The sequence below is a fragment of the Octopus bimaculoides genome, chromosome 25 (genome assembly GCF_046866305.1).
Source record: "Octopus bimaculoides isolate indiv1 chromosome 25, ASM4686630v1, whole genome shotgun sequence".
Classification (NCBI taxonomy): domain Eukaryota; kingdom Metazoa; phylum Mollusca; class Cephalopoda; order Octopoda; family Octopodidae; genus Octopus; species Octopus bimaculoides.
The window spans coordinates 33290126-33307625 of NC_142952.1; the positions used below are offsets into that span (position 1 = coordinate 33290126).

Consider the following 17500-nt stretch of genomic DNA (forward strand, 5'->3'; position numbering starts at 1 on the left):
AACAACAACAACAACAACAACAACAACACTGCTTGAATGACTTTCAAATAAGCGAGCTCAGACGTAAACAAACACAGACATATATGTATTCGCTCTCTCTCTCTCTCTGTCACACACACACACACACACACATGATTTTTCTCTTCAGTTTCTGTCTACCAATTTTCTTTTCCTGCACCAATCCATGTTCAATCTTAGTGATTCTGTCATGACTTCATTCACAGGTACAGGTGAAACCTATTTGTCACCAAAACAGTCAGAATATGACTAAAACCTGTTTGTAGTTTGTTGTCTCTCCATGCCCGGGGTGGGGGGGGGGGACTATATAAGTCATTGACAATTACTATTTATTTTTATGTACCTATTTATTGCTTTTATTTAATTTTGTTTTTTGCATCACAAATTTATTTTTAATTGGTTTTTTTAATGCCTCAATCATGTAGTATGTTAGCTCAATTAAGTTGGCTATCGGATTTCATGGGGATGGCTTCTGTAAATTATATATTCTCTAAACAATTGAAATACCAACCAACATATAAGTCTGTCATATTGACTCCTTGAATCTTCCATCACTACATTGATGATATACACAGGAATGTATGTGTCTTGCTGATGAAGTCAGAATAAGACTGAACCCCACCCCCCGAGTTATTTCCTGTACTTGTCAGAGAAACTGAAATAATATTAATTTCTAATATAGGAAGAAGGGTTCATATTTAGATGAAGCGAGTTTTGTCAATATAATCAACTCCAACACTTGTCATGTATCTTATGGGTGTAAGCATTGCTGTGTGGTTGAGAACTTTACTTCCCAACCAAATAGTTTCAAATTCATTCCTACTGTATGGCAACTTAGGCACGTGTCTCCTACTATAGTCCCAGGCTGACCAAAGCTTTTTTGATGTATGGAAACTAAAAAAAGCCCATCGTGTGTGTGTGTGTGTGTGTGTGTGCATGTGTGTCCCCACCTTGTTTTAACATAGTGTGATAGTAATAAATGTGTATTACTATCATGCAGAGAGTGTCATTCATTTCCAGTATTCTTGGAAATGAATATTTTTGGCCATGGGGAAATATTACCTTACTTGGAAAAAGGCAATGGTTGGCAACAGGAAGGGTATCTGGCTGTAGAAAATATGCTTCAAATAAACTCCATCCAACTCATGCCAGCATGGAAAATTAGATGTTAAAATGATGATGACTCTGGAAGTATGAAAGGCCAGGTGGGCCACAGAGGGATTTCAGATCAGATCATAAAAGTCTGCTGCTAAATATCACAAAGCATTTTTGCCTGATGCACTAACGAGTCTTCTAATCCATTCCCATTAAAATGAAAATAATATTTTACCTTAACAAATATCAATTGTCTTTTTTACTCACATCATACATTTGCTTCCATTTAGTAGTGCTTTTGTGCATTAATTAACTACTAAACAATTAACTTAATGTGTTTTTCATGTGTTTATGGCAACGGTAGCACGTCTGTTGTGAATATTTGTTTAAGGCATTTACATTTAGTAATCAACAAAAACTGAGAAAAATATTGCAGATACGCCTGCAGTTGTGAGTGGAAATTGTCGAATCACCATCCGTGAGTTATCAGAGGATGTGCAGATTAGTTACGGTTCAGTTCAGTCCATTATCACTGAAGATTTGGGTATCAGACGCGTGTCTGCTAAGTTTGTGCCAAAACTGCTTTCAGCTAACCAAAAAGACGCTCGGGTTTCAGTTGCACAAGATTTCTTGGTTATGTCGAGAACAATGAAAACTTTTTGAAAACTCTGCATAGGCCTCTGAGAAGGTATTGCCAAGCTTTTGGCAAAATTTGATACAGATTCTCTGCTCAGCTTTCTCTGTCATGGTCAGTGCAACAACCACACACTACACACCTTCCTTCCAAGCACTGCTGTAAACAGTGGAAGTAAGCTAGAATATTAAAACTTAGTGAGTATGCACAGAGTTCATGGTTAATCTGTGCCAAGTGGCTTCACTCTGTGTCCTTTAGCTTTGTTACTATGGCAACAGTCTGGCTACTTATTGATCAGACCATGCATAGCCCACTGTATCTACCACACACAGATAGTACACATTCCACACAGCCAATGTGGAGATGTGTATTCTGCACATATCTCCATACCACATAAACTCATAAACACATAGAGGTGAAGACGTGTACACTCACACACAAACATAGGTATGTGTGTGTGTATATATATATATATATATATATATATATATATATATATACATACACACACATACACATACACATATACGTTTGTGTGTTTGTGTGTGTGTGCATGTCTTCACCTCTGTGTGTGCTGTGTGTTTATGAGTTTATGTGGTATGGAGATACGTGCACAATACACATCTCCACATTGGTTGTGTGGAATGTGTACTATCTGTGTGTGGTAGATACAGTGGGCTATACATGGTCTATATATATATAGATATAGTGGGCTATACATGTGTATGTATATGTATATACACACACACACATACACACCCACAGAATGCTGTCTGCAGCTGTGAATTGCTAACATTATTATTACAAACACGACTGTTGTTGCTATTATGCAACAGACATTACACTGTTACTCTGCAACAGACGGTGGTCTTGAAAAGGTTATCGTGATGAAATTTTTTGATTTTGTTTTTTGTTTAACCCTAGGTCTCCATCTTCGCTTAACTGATCCATGATCAAACACACTACAGCCATGACCATCTTGCCTTAGTTCCAGGCAATACATCTGTAGCAATATTATTATCCATTGTGTCCTGTCTTGGACATGTTGGATAACCTATTGTAGCAATATAGTAAGGTGTGTGATTTGAGGGACATTTGGCTGTTATTTCTAGCAGTCTGTGTGACCACTTAGTGGTCTCCCTGTTGGGTTTCTGGTTCCCTTAGTAACATGCAGAGTATATATTTGTGGTAGTAGTATTAGTCATTCCACTGTATTGTACAACAGCTGTGGGCCTGAGCCAATAAGGTAGTCTATGTAGTTGTCAAACTGCTAGAAATAACAGCTAAATCTACCTCGGATCACATCCTACCATTCTGGAAGATATAAAAAAAGAGACACACAGGTTGATGTAGTCCAAGGTACACTTTCTCAACTATGAAAGAAAAAAGAATGAGATGGTTTATGTAGGAATGCTTTAATGTTTTCAATCATAGGACTTTTAGTCAGCACTAACCTGGGGTTAAACATAGAAAACAACATCCGTTGAACTTGGAAAGGTTATCTTAATCATTTCAAAATGTGTGTGTGTGGTGGTGGTGGTGGTGGTGGTGGGTCATTGCTGAACAGGTAAGAATATTAAAGAACTCCCTCAACCCAGAGAACATCTTAAATTCCAGGGCAGAAGTCTCCAGACCCTACTTACACTTCAGGAGAATCCTACTGAAGTCCTGGAACCCACAAGCTGATCATTACAGATAGTGGTCTGAGGGAGACAATCCCTTGCACTTCACCCTTCTCTTTTGTCACCCCAAATTTCAGGCCTTGTGCCTTTAGTAGAAAGGGTTGTTATTATTATTATTATTATTATTATTATTATTATTATTAAGGTGGTGAGCTCACAGAATCATTAGCATGCCACCTTAATTTGAACCCAAGATATAAAAACATATGAAATGCTGTGAAGTGGCATTTCTTACATCTTTACATTCTGGGTTCAAATTCTCCAAGGTTGACTTTATCTTTCATCCTTTCATGGTCAATTAAACAAGCTGAGCACTGGGGTTGATGTATTTGACTTACTTCCTCCCCACAAAATTTAAGGCCTTGTACCTACAACAGAAAGGATCATTGTTATTTTTTAAATTCTTATTAAGGTGATGAGCTGGCAGAATTGTTAGCACATCAGATGAAATGCTTAGTGGCATTTCCTCTGACTGTTTATAGTCTAAGTTCAAATTCCATTCAAACCAACTTTGCCTTTCATCCTTTTGGGGGTCAATGCAATGAGGACCAGTTGAGCATTGGGGTTCATGTAATCAACTAAAAAAAATTCCCTAAAAATTGTAGCACTGATTTACAGAAAGCGGTTGACAGATTTCTCTCAAACTATTCCCTGCCATACTACAAAAAAGAACACTTGAGATGTTGTACACTTAGATACACTGTGCCTGAGGGGGTCGAAATAGAAATGGACAACTTGGTTATGGCTGAAGCATCTTTGATCCTAGCTCTGCTCAATCAAGCCTGACCCTGTGTTAAACGACGACAATGTAATATGTCTGTGCAGTTTTTCATGTGCCAGTTACATTTTAAAGACATTAATTACGCTAATTGCTTTGCCGGCCACTCTGATTGCTCTGTGGAAGCAACTACTGATCATCAGAATAACATCTTAAACAGTTCCGGGCCATTTCAATATTGACTTGATGTCGAATGAAGAAACTCATTGAAGTTCTTCTAAATAATTTCTTGTACATGCACTTATAATCTTCCATACATACAAACACATATATACTTGCATGTATACACACACACACACACATACACACACAAATGGCTTTCTTTGACTCTTCCGAGCAGCTTTAGCAGATAAATCAAGTGTCTGCCTGTTCCTATTAATTCTTACCAAAGAGCTCCTTGTACCCACTCCAATTAGGTAGATGTTTCGTTAGATTCCATTTAGTTCTGGAATTCAAAGACTTGAGATTCTAAGCTAGCAGTGATCGTGGTGGTGGTGGTGGTGGTGGTGGTGTTGGTGAAATTCCACAAACATTTTTTTTCAGAATATTCCTGAACTAATACAAGTCAATCAATGATGATAATTTCCTTGTTTAGACATTAAAGGACATAAGATAGTCTTGTTTCATTTTTATTTTATTTCATTTTATTGACTTTCACAAGAGCGAAAGGCAAAGTTGACTCCAGCACGATAATAATAATAATAATGATGATAATAATAATAATAATGGTTTCAAATTGCCCTGATGCAGTACCAAGCAATGGCTCTCATGGCTTTTGATCTTAACTGATTGGAAATGTCATTATGTATATTGTTTTGTTTTGGAATAAAAGATGGGCTACAGCAAATATTCTGTTCAATACCACAGATTTGCTTGTCAGTTGTTTGACCTTAACCAGTTGAGCATGTCCCTTAGTGGCTGACGATATGTGTATCTCTGATCATGAGCAAAAGTAGTGGGGAAACATCATAACCATGTGTTGAGAGGAATTCTTTGGGGTTTGAATAATTCACCTCTGGAAACATGGGTGTTTTGTTCAACATCCTTAAAACAAACCTTATTCAGGGACCTTTTTGAGTGGGATGGGCTACTCGACCTGAAGAAAATTCTAACTGGGCCCCACCTGCAAGGTCATGCTCTGTTTATCTTGGTATGAGATCAACAGGTCTGGCACTTATGGTTGTGATGCATGTGCCTGGTGTACCCTTATTAGACGGGTAGTCATGATGGGTATGTTGGGCTTCGTATATTTGTACCCTAGTGTCACTTTGATGACATGCACTGCTCTCTCACTCAGTAATAATAATGGTTTCAAATTTTGGCACAAGGCCAGTAATTTCACCAATTTTCTCAGAAAGAGGAACTGAGCCATTTCATACATAGATATCAATGACATTAGTGGCAGAATGAAAGATGTCTGGGTGGTGGTGGTGTTTGGGGCAGTGTGACATTCTAAAACTTTTCCAGTGCTCCAGCATGGCAGCTGTCCAACAACTGCAACCAATAAAAAAAATGTAGAAAGAACGAAAAAAGAAAAGCAATCAAAAGAACTAAACAAACCAGTAAAAGTCATAGCATAATGGTGGTGAAGGAAGAGGAAGTTCTGGTGGTGATAGTGACAGCTGTAGTGGTGGTGGTGGTGGTGGTGGTGACAGTGGTGGTGGTGGTTGTAGACATGATGGTGGTGGTTGTAGACATGGTGGTGGTGGTGGTTGTGGCTGTAGAGGTGACAACAGCAACAACGGTGGCAGTGGTGGTTGCAGTAGCGGTGGCAGCAGTGGCTGTGGTGGTGGTGGTGGTGGTGATTATTGAAATAAATTCTAAATGACATATCAAGTGCACGATTTGTCATATTATGTTATACCTGGTGGTAATGGAGACGAAGGGAGGGGGTAGTTGAAGAAAGCCAAAGAAAGTTGTATGACATTGAGAACACTCACGTGGGGGGGGGAGCGTTGGGGGCGGGGGATACACAAAAAAGGTCAACAGCTAAGACAGCAATCCCTCCAATACTAGCCTCCCCCCCCCCACCACCTAACATCAAGAATACAACTGATCCTCATCCCTGCCCCACTACCACGAAAAAAAAAAAAGAAAGAAATATGCTTTTGTACATGTATGTGTGCAGTGTGTGTGTGTGTATATATATGTGTGTGTATATATGTTGGGAAATGAACTGAGAGGTGGGAAGAGTAAAGGAAGAGAAAAGGGAGCAAATCGATTTGTTCATGAGGCTAAACTTCACTGGAAGTTTCATTCAAATCCATCCTGTGGTTCTTGAGATATTTTGTCCACGGATTAATAAACAAACAAACAAACAAACAAACATGACTGAAAACAATCCCTCTGCCTTCACCAAGGCAGAGGTAATAATAATTTTGTGATCAAATATTACAATGCAATCGAAAAACACTACTACTACAAGAGCCCTTTTTTGGGGAAAAGTTAACAAGAGAGGAATTAAAGAAAAACAGCAAAGTTTTACATCCTCTATGTTTGAAAAACTGGATTTTCAAACTTAGAAGATGTCAAAATTTGCTGTCTTTCTTTAACCCTTTAACTGTGTAAATATATTTGAGAGTTGTTCCAGTAATGATATTAAATATCTACTAAAAAATAAAATTGGTATTTTCTGCATGTCACATTGCCTCAATAAATTTAACATATCTCAACAGAAAATAGTTTCAAACATGAAAATCCTCAGGAAAAGATAAGATTGGTATATAAAACGGCTTTCTGCAGTTAAGGGTAATGAAAATTTTCAGTGGATACCTCTGATTTCTGTTATAAAAGGGTTAATTTCTCTTTTGTCAACAGTTTCCAGAAGAGAGTCTCTGCCCTAAACATTGATTTTCCATTCCTGGAAACAATTTCCCTGTATTCTTTCTGCTGATTTTTCTGTATGCATACATACATTCACATTTTATGTGATTAAATTGTTGTGTTTCCTATCATACTGGTTTCAAATTTTGGCACAAGGCCTGCGGGTTTGGGGAGGGGCTAAGTCGATTGAACCATCCCCAGTGCTCAATTGGTATTTTATCAATCCCAAAAGGATGAAAGGCAAAGTCAACCTTGACAGAATTTGAACTCAGAACAAGATGGGTGAAATGCTACTATGCCTTTTTCCTGGTATGCTAATGATTCTGTCAGCTTGTCACCATAGTGTTTCCTGTCATATGATTAGCCCTAAAATACCTACCATTTTAAAATGTTTCCTTGCAATGTCCCCCATCAATCACATTTGCCGCAATGAAATTAATTAATATTATTACTATTGTTCTTTCAGGTTTCGGAGTCAATCCTTCGACAGTGGACCACCGACCGCATCTTCACCGGATCCGGCCGATGAACCCCTCTCCAATGATGAGAAACGACAAACAACAGACCTTAAACGTAAGAAGAGTTTTCAAAACTCCTCAATCCCAGGTCAGTGGAAGGGAAACAGTCCCACAACTTCCTTCTTCTCTTTCTTTTATTACTGGTCGCTGTTTGTATTTTTGTTTTTTTTTTCATTTTGGGGACCAGGACAGTTCATATGACACACAAGGGAAAAAAAAAAGAATATAACAAACTAAAACTATATATATATATATACACACACACATATATATATACACACACACACATATATATATATACACACACACATATATATATACACACACACACACACACATATATATACACACACACATTTATATATACACACACACATATATATATATCATCATCGTCGTTTAACGTCCGCTTTCCATGCTAGCATGGGTTGGACGGTTTAACTGAGGACTGGTGAAACCGGATGGCTACACCAGGCTCCAATCTGATTTGGCAGAGTTTCTACAGCTGAATGCCCTTCCTGACGCCAACCACTCAGAGAGTGTAGTGGATGCTTTTACGTGCCACCGGCACAAAGGCCAGTCAGGTGGTACTGGCAACGGCCACACTCAAAATGGTGTATTTTACGTACCACCTGCACACGAGCCAGTTCGGCGGCACTGGCAACGATCTCGCTCGAATGTCTTTACACATGCCATATATATATATATATATATATATATATATATATATATACATACACACATGTGTGCATATACATGCTTATATGTATGTATGAATATATGTATATGTGTGTATATATGATATATGTATGTGCATGTATATGTGTATGAGTGTCCTCAGTCAAACCATCCAACCCCTGCCAGCATGGAAAGCGAACAAATGAAAACGACGATATTGATGATGATGGTGATGGTGATACATATATATATGTGTGTACATGTATAAAGAAAGTGTGAGAAAGATTTATATTTATATAATTTACATGTACCTACGTTGTGTATATTTGCATAATTGTGTTTCATTGTTTACTTCATATTTGTACTTATTTGTTTGGCATTTACATTACATTTTGTGTGTCAGTATGTGTGTGTATATATATATAATATATTTCATGCACAAGACTGCATCCATGGAAGGTGTGAAATAAATATTAAATATTAGAAAGCCTTTAGGTGTGATAGTTAATGTAGACATGTTCCATTTAGGCTTTTGAATAGAGATGGAATGGATTTACAGTTATATAATTTACTATCACAGCTAAAGGCTTCTTAATATTTAATGCATATATACATACAATATACACATATATATATATATACACACACAGACATACATACAATATATATACAAATATATATAGAGAGATATATGTGTATGTATGTGTGTATATATGTATATGTATAAATATATGTGTATATATATATATATGTGTGTGTGTGTGTGTGTGTGTGTGTGTGTTTGTCTGTGTGTGTGTTTGTGTGTGTGTGTTTGTCTGTATGTGTGGTGTGTGTATATATGTATATATACACATGCATATATTTATACATATATGTATAAATGAATGTGTGTGTGTGTGTCGATCTTGGAATCTTCAACTCGGTATGTTTGGAATGAATAAAAGAAAATATTGGTAGAATTGACAAATTTCTTCTCACAGAGAGATATTGATGTTTTAACTTTTCAAACACAGACAAACATTCCTCTAATACCGATAGACATTTGTGACTGAGTATGGTACACTTGTATATGTGTGTGTGTGTGTGTGTGCATCTTTATATCCATACTCATGCTTGTGTGTATGCATGTACAAAAATATTGCACAAGATGTATTGAAAATCGTTTTTCTCATCTGTTAAATCAAAACTGTTTGTGTGTGTGCGTGCGTGTGTATTTATATATGTATATATACACACATACACACACAAACATCTTAACGGAATATCCTGACACTCTCATCTAGAACTAGACACCTGTTCTTGCCCCCTCTATCATACTTAAGCCCTGTCTTGGGCAACCTTTCCTGAGATGCTGGCTGCATGAGATGTTGTGAGGCTGGCCATGTTATTAAAAAAATTGAAGGTAGATTTTCAATAGGCATCCCATTCAGGTCCTGGTTATGACATTAAACTGCATCCATTGGTGAGGTTCCAGCTCAGGAATTCTGGAAACGTGGGGAGCATGGAACCACCTCTTAATTACCATAATTCCCACGTTTGTTCTGACTCAGAATGATGCTATCAAGTCACACACACACACATATATATATATATATGAATAGTGATCAGTAATTTTATGAAACCGGTATGCCTTTGAATCTCTTTTACAATTCACAATAATGACTTATTACTTTTATCCTTACCTCAGTTCATCAGACACAACAGTATATATATATATATATATATATATGTGTGTAGGAAAATGAAAAATAATAATAAGGCAGAATGCTAAACTGGAAGCATATTTTAATAAAGATTTCTAACCGGCTTTCATTGTATAGCAAATTTTCAAGAAGAGGGAGAATGAAAATGTTTTTTACAAAGAAGTACAAAATGAAGAAAATAATATATAAAAAAAATAATATATTAAAAAAAAATATACCAATACATTATATTGTCTTTGAGCTTTTGAAGTTCAATGGTAATCCATGTATATAATGGTTGGAAAAATAAGGATGCATGAGAATTGAGAGTTGTGTTAGGTTTAAAAAAAGGGCTAAAAGTTTTTGTTAAGCAGGAAGTGTTGTGTCAAAACAGGAAGTGTGAGTAAGGGGAGACAAATGTTTTTAGTTGGAGTTATGAACTCTTTTTCAACAGGAAGTTTATGTCTGTTATACATACACACACACTCATTCTTGCCTCCTTCTATCTTGGATGTTCAGCTGGGTCAAAAGTGGAAAGCTCAAGGGGGTGCTTGTTTCTGCTCTTGTTTACATGATCTCCTACATGTTACCTGTTACCAAAAGGCATGGTGCATGCTGATACTAAGTTACACTTAGTTACAAATGACACTGGCACACACACACACAATTAACTCTTTTCACTTCTTATCATTAAGGTTGATGAATATGAAAATAATGCTAATTTCAACATCAGACACCATTCCTCTTATGTAAGCGACTATTATTTTGACAAACAATCCATTGATGGGAGGAGGGAGATTTCAGTTGTGTTGTGCCTTTACCTGGTGCAGTGGTAAAGGCTCTGTGTTCAAAATACAGTTAGGATTCTCATTGGAAATCATCGCAAGAAGATGGTTTCACATGCCAAAATATTGTGCTCTACTCTTCTGAGTTCAAATTACACTCAGGCTTGTTTGTTTTGGCTTTATTTATTTATTTATTTATATTAAACTGGCATTGAAGGTTATGATGACAGTCAGCATCATCATCATTGTCAATATGAACAAATCAGTTAAGGAGCCTCTCTGCACTGCCTATAGCTGCTAGAAATAGCTACACATTGTCCCTAAAATCACTCAACCAGAAGAAAAGCACATTGAATAATGCATCTAATATGTGTAGATGTGTGTGTGTGTGTGTATATGTGTAGATGTGTGTGTGTGTGTGTGTATGTGTACGTGTGTGTGTGTGTATATATATATATATATATATATATATATAATTAATGATTGTTTTTATGTCAAATTATATACGTACACAATTTAACGTTAAACTGAAGAATTACTCAATACTCTTGTGTAGAGAATGTTTATCTGTCTGACAAAGGCATGCAAGGTGAAATTTCATTGTCAACCTTTCCTTTGTAAAATTTTAAACATTGTGTGTGTGTGTAGATATATAGTTTGGTATCTTTTTCGTTTGTTAGACCTGAATGGCCAGGCTGTGTCCACCACCTCTGCAGACTCTCCAAGATCAGTGGGATCAACATGATTTGTGTTATTTCTGAACAATTGTAAAGAGAAGGCTGGGGAGAAGGAAAAAAAAAAGACAGTGCTAGAATTCCAGAGGGATAATATTCTTACGAGGAAGGAATGTATTGGTGGCTAGAGCGGGTCTTGGCAGGGGAGCAGCATATGCAATAATTTGGTACAATCATAAGTGTGCAGGTAAAAATGCCTGACAAAATTTGCCTTTCATCAATTTGGAATCAGAAAAACAAAGTATTAGGTCTCTTATTGGCTCATAATTCACTGTTGTTTTTTTGCTTAAATCCTGACCAGTTCTATGTAAGAAGGTCTCTTATCAATAGCACTGTCATTTATCCTGTTTTATATCTTCTGTGCCGGTGCCATGTAAAAAGCACCCATGCTGCTGTTATGTAAAATGCCCTCAGTATATTCTGTAAAGTGGTTGGCGTTAGGAAGGGCATCCAGCCATAGAAACCATGCCAAAACATAACAACTAGAGCCTAGTGCAGCTGGCTTTCCAGCTCCTGTCAAACCGTCCAGCATGGAAAATGGAAATTGTGGGCCCAATTGCTCTGTTTACAATAGAGACTCAACCAAGACCAAAAGATCCAACTGCTTATTAAGAACAACGAATACGACAAACATAGACGAAGGACTTGTCGTAGAAGTAGGAACGTGAAAATAATTGAGTCTCGAGTCTACAAATAGTTTGTGACTGCCAGATGGAAACATTCTTACCTTCTTTGCAATGGATAACAATGCTTAGAAGAGGAATGGACATTAGTAACACTAGAATTTCTGTGGCTTTGTTCGTATGTGTGTGTGTGTGTGTGTGTGTGTGCGTATCCATCTGTTCATGTGTCTGTCTGTTTATCTCTATCTCTCTCTCTCTCTGTCCTGTACTCATTAGAGCTAATTGCTTGCTGATGAATAATGCTGCATATAAAAAGCAATGATAATAAAGGTGATGGTGGTAATAATAATAATAATAATAATAATAATAATAATAATAATGTTATTGGTAATGGTGATGATGATGATAAATAATCAAACTAGCTGAAAATGCAGACATTTGATATTTAGGTCTATTTATCTCTCGTTTCTTATGTACATAAACAAACACACAGACATGTACACAAGTGTACACACACACATATATACATATATATATACATATATATATACAAACATACATATACACATAAATATAAAGGAGGGAGAGAGATGTAAACATTTACACACATATATATATATACATGTCTGCATACATGCATATATATATATATATATATATATATATATAAATAACACATACATATATAAAAAAAACATACATACACACACATACAAATTCACATGCATAGACATACACACATACTCACACATACCTACACACACACATACTTTTAACTCTATGTAGACGTTTTTCTGTTTTGACACATTATCGCAATTATTGATGATTGTGGTGGCTGTGTTATTATTTCCAGCACGTCAATCCTCTCTCCATGTTACATATAGTACTAAAAGGCAATTTTTTTCCCTCTTCTTCTTTCTCTTTCTTCTCCTCCTCTTCTCTCCTCCTCCTCCACCTCCTCCTTTTCCCATGAGAGTGTGTTAAATAACGATGCAGGTAGACTTATACAACTAAGTAGTATTGATTAGGTTTGTTTCTGTCCAACAAACTGATGTCTGGGGAAACACTTGTCTCTCTCTCTCTCTTGATGATGATGATGATGATGATGTCCTTAATAACACTGCACTTAATCTCATTCATTCATTAGCCAGACTGATTTTGGTAGCTGATGTCAATAGTTTAAAGCCATGTCAGCTCTGCTCAAGCAGACCTAACCATCAAAGGTATTCCAACCGTGACCACCCACTCTTATTTTCATATTCAGGCAGAGTGTAGCTAGGACTATGTTATCTTGTATATTCCCCTTGTTTATTTTTTGTCTTCATTTTTTTTTCAAACTTCAGTAAATTTTGTTGGAATGCAGATTTGGCTGCTGTTTCTAATGAAGTCATTGACCACGTAGATACTGCTTTGTTAACTGAGAGTGTTCCTGAGTTCAAATCCTATCAAAGGCTGTGTTATGTGTCAGAACACACCAGAATTACACAGAGTGCAGTGGAGTATTTAATCAGTTTATTATACCAACAACTTTTTGCAGATTTGTTGACTCAAAGGATTCGTTGGTTCAAATCTTGTCAGAGGCAATGTTATGTTATGGATCAAAATACACACCAGAAATACACAGAATGCAATGGGGGTTATTTAATCAGTTAAATATACCAACAGTCCCATACAGAATTGCTTCCTTTACATTGAGGAATCAAATTTAATGAAACTTATTCTAATTAGAAACATCATCACAGACCAATTAGAAATAGTATTTGGATTTTTACTGGTGATATCTCCATATATATTTTTTATCATTGGTGAAACTCATGTGGGTCTGATGTAAAAAACAACGGGGTTTGCATGAGGATGAATTTACAATTAGCACACAATATCCAGTTCTAAAAATGTTTCCAAAAGTCATAGGTACTTTACTAATTTGAGATTTTAGAAAAGGTGGCCAAAAATGTTCTTGGAGAGAAGGTGGAATATCTTGTGAGCCTCAGCCAACATTAACCATTAGATGTTGGAGCTTTAATGTGTCTATGTTCAGAGAGGTAAGATGTTCAAGATCTGGTTAGGGGTTCATAAATTATTTGTCTGATTTGCATATCTTTAGACAGCTTCCAATAGACTGATGTTCTGGACAAAGTGAGGGTTTCAAACCAGACATGCAAAGTATAAGTGTGTATATCCTGCTTTCAGCCAGGGAACAGTTGACAGGGTGTCTTACTAAAACATCTCAAGCCCTTTTGACACTTTTAAAAATGTACTTTGTCTGCACCAGTCAATTAGGATAATTTCCAAGGTTATGTTCACAGAGAGAATGGGTAAATTCTAGATATTTCCTCTTGAAATGTATAGTGAGTACACTTGGCTACAGTGAGTTTGAGTTATCAATCAGCAATGCATTGCAGCACTGTGTCCATGTCAAGAAAGATCTATAGCATATGGATCTTTTTTATATTTCTTTTATCTCAGTATACAGCTTAATGTCATCTGCACATTTTAGCACGTGCAGATGACATTAAACCGTATCTTATAGATTGAAAAGGATATGACATTTCACCCAGTTCAGGAGTTGAACTCATGATGCTATGATTATGAGCAGAATGGAACATCTTTGATCATGGGCCTGACTGGTGAAGGTTGACCTGGCGCTAAAAAATACAACAACAACAACAACCACTAACACCACTTAAAGTACTTATACAGATGTGTTCTCATTGCTGATGGACCAAATGAGTTATTTCATAAATTGCAATAAAATATTACAGTTTGGTTCCTCTCAGTGTCCTCACAAAATTATTGTCGCAGGCACAGGTGTAGCTATGTGGTAAGATGCTTACTTCCCAGCCACATGGTTCTGAGTTCAGTCCCACTGTGTGGCACCTTGAGTAATTGCCTTCTACTGTAGCCTCAGGCTGACCGAAGCCTTGTAAGTGGATTCGATAGATGAAAACTGAAAGAAGCCTGTCATATATATATGTATGTATGTGTATATATATGTGTGTGTATGCATGACCCCCACCACTGCATGACAACCAGTAACTGTTTGGCAAAAGAGAGCAATAGAATAGGTACTGGGCTTGAAAAATGTACTGGGATCAATTCATTTGACTAAAATTCTTCAAGGCAGTGCCCCAGCATGGCCACACTCTAATGACTGAAACAAGTAAAAGATAAAAGATATTCTATCAATGAACTGAACAAATTTCATTTACTGAAAATGAAAAAAATATTAATTGCATTGTATGACAAGATATAAATAATTATGTTGGTAAGTTAGTAACCTAATTATTATTAACTGTATTTTTACATCTCCACCAATATGGCAAGGAGGAGCTTGTAATGAGGTCTTCTGACTTTTTAGAAATAGCAGCCAAAATCAAATCAAATGCTACCGTCTTAAAAACAGCCATATTGGATAAAGTAGTCCCAGATACACTAGGCTCGAATAAAAAAAATATATATATATAAAAACTGATGGGATGGTTACGTCCGGAATGCCTTTGGCCATAGTTCTGCTCCAGTGCTGAACGAGAGTTAAACAACAAGAATCAGACGTACCTGTCTGCTATTCAATGGAGGGGCAGAAACAATACAGGGCCAGACACAAAAGAACCCTTGCAGCAGCGGTCCTGCCTTTTGGGTAACAGTTGCTCGATGTGGTAAGAACAACAGCCAAATCTCTTTCAAATCATAATCTAGTGTATCAACAATTAACATCTTGGACGGTGCGTTTTTTAATGCTTTCTGTCTCCAAAATACGCGATGGTCATTGCTGGCTTGGCACTAAACACCACAACTTCGTTCCTTGTGTTTTTATCGGAGGATTCCATTCTGTTGTAAGCTTTCTGATCAAACCTTCCAGTCCCCTCTTCCCCCCCCCCCCCATCCCCGGCAGACCTTTCATCATTGACGTAAAGGGGTTTAGGCTGAGAATTGGCTGCGCCGATGTTATCCGTTCGAAAGGGGTTTCCACGACATAAAAGTTTCACGCGTAAAAATTCAAGGGACATAACTCAATATATACTCATGAAGCCGAAATAAGGGAATTAACTCTTGTGTATTTTTTCTCCTTCCTCTCCTCTTTGTGATTGTGAACTACAGACAACAATAAGCAAAATTAAATAAAAAAAATTAACAATAAAAATAAAAGACATTTTTAAAAGAAAAGAAATAAAAATAAACGCAAATAATATAAAAAATAAAAGTTCTTGATCAATGCAATGAATTCTCGTTCCCTTTTCGCCATAAGGGCTTCAATACAAGTCAGCTCAAAGAGTTCAGTGCCCCATGATGCAGACAGCTCTCCAGCCACCACAATCAGTCATTCTCAGTTGTTGTTTTATCCATCTCGAAATTGGCATTTGGCATCTGTGACAGATATATAGGAAAAGGTATTCAACACATGGATCATGATGTGGAGGCCTTAATTTGTAATCAAGGCAGCCCATACAGTTATCTAGTTTCAGTTTATGTAGTTGTGGTCAGATGAATTTAAGTCCCTGCTTCCCTCATAATTTCTTCAGGAAAAAAACCAAAAAAAAACAAAACAGTTATATACTGTGTCAACGAAGGAACTGCAGCCATTGTCCCAAGCTTGTATTATAATGAATTGTTTTTGCTGTTATTGATGATGATGGTGATGAAATGTAGTGCTGGTAGTAATGATGATGATGATGATGACTATTGGTGGTGATGGTGATGCAAGATGGTTGTGGTGGTGAGGATGATGACAATGGTGGTGGTGGTGTTAATGATGTTCTTGATGATTACGTCAAGGCCTGCCTTGATTGGGTAGCTGGGGCAGGTGAAAGGAGGTTTTAGTGATGATGACTCAGATTTTGTGTATCTCAGTAATTCCATTGTTTCTTGTATACTGTCTTACTTTTTTTTATAGGATAGTAGAGTGCATTTGTTAAAATTTGCTTACTATTTCTAACAATTCTAGCGATCACACATAGCTTTCCTTGTGAGTTTCTTAAACTCAATTTGCGTCAGAAAATTTTTTTAAAAAATGTAAAATATTTAGAATGAATTCTATAGCCTCGAGCTGACCAAAGCCTTGTGAGTGGATTTGACTTAACCCCTTTGTCTGTCCTTGTTTGTCCCCTCTATGTTTAGCCCCCTGTGGGCAATAAAGAAATATATATATAGATATACACACACTATAGTTACAGAGTGCAGACAGTCATTAGCATAAAGCTAAATACCCCATCTTCCTACTCTTTCAGGACTGTATATATATATATATATATATACACACATACACACACACACACACACACTAATATTGTAAAAGTACCCCTGCAGAGCCACATAAAAGCACTCAGTACACTTTGTAAAGTGGTTGGCATTAGGAAGGACATCCAGCTGCAGAAACCCATACCAAATCAGACTGGAGTCTGGTGCAGATCCCCACCTTGCCAGCTCTGGTCAAACCGTCCAACCCATGCCAG

General features: G+C 36.9%; 1 protein-coding gene across 17 annotated transcripts in view; it reads left to right on the forward strand.

The window, feature by feature from the left end:
* LOC106877320 (oxidation resistance protein 1) overlaps positions 1-17500 on the forward strand; it is a 365865-nt gene that overhangs the window by 200997 nt on the left and 147368 nt on the right. For all 17 annotated transcript variants that reach the window (XM_089342188.1, XM_089342187.1, XM_089342190.1 and 14 more), the window contains one exon: positions 7497-7636. In XM_089342188.1, the coding sequence (XP_089198314.1) occupies positions 7497-7636 (140 nt within the window). The remainder of the gene's footprint in view (positions 1-7496; positions 7637-17500) is intronic.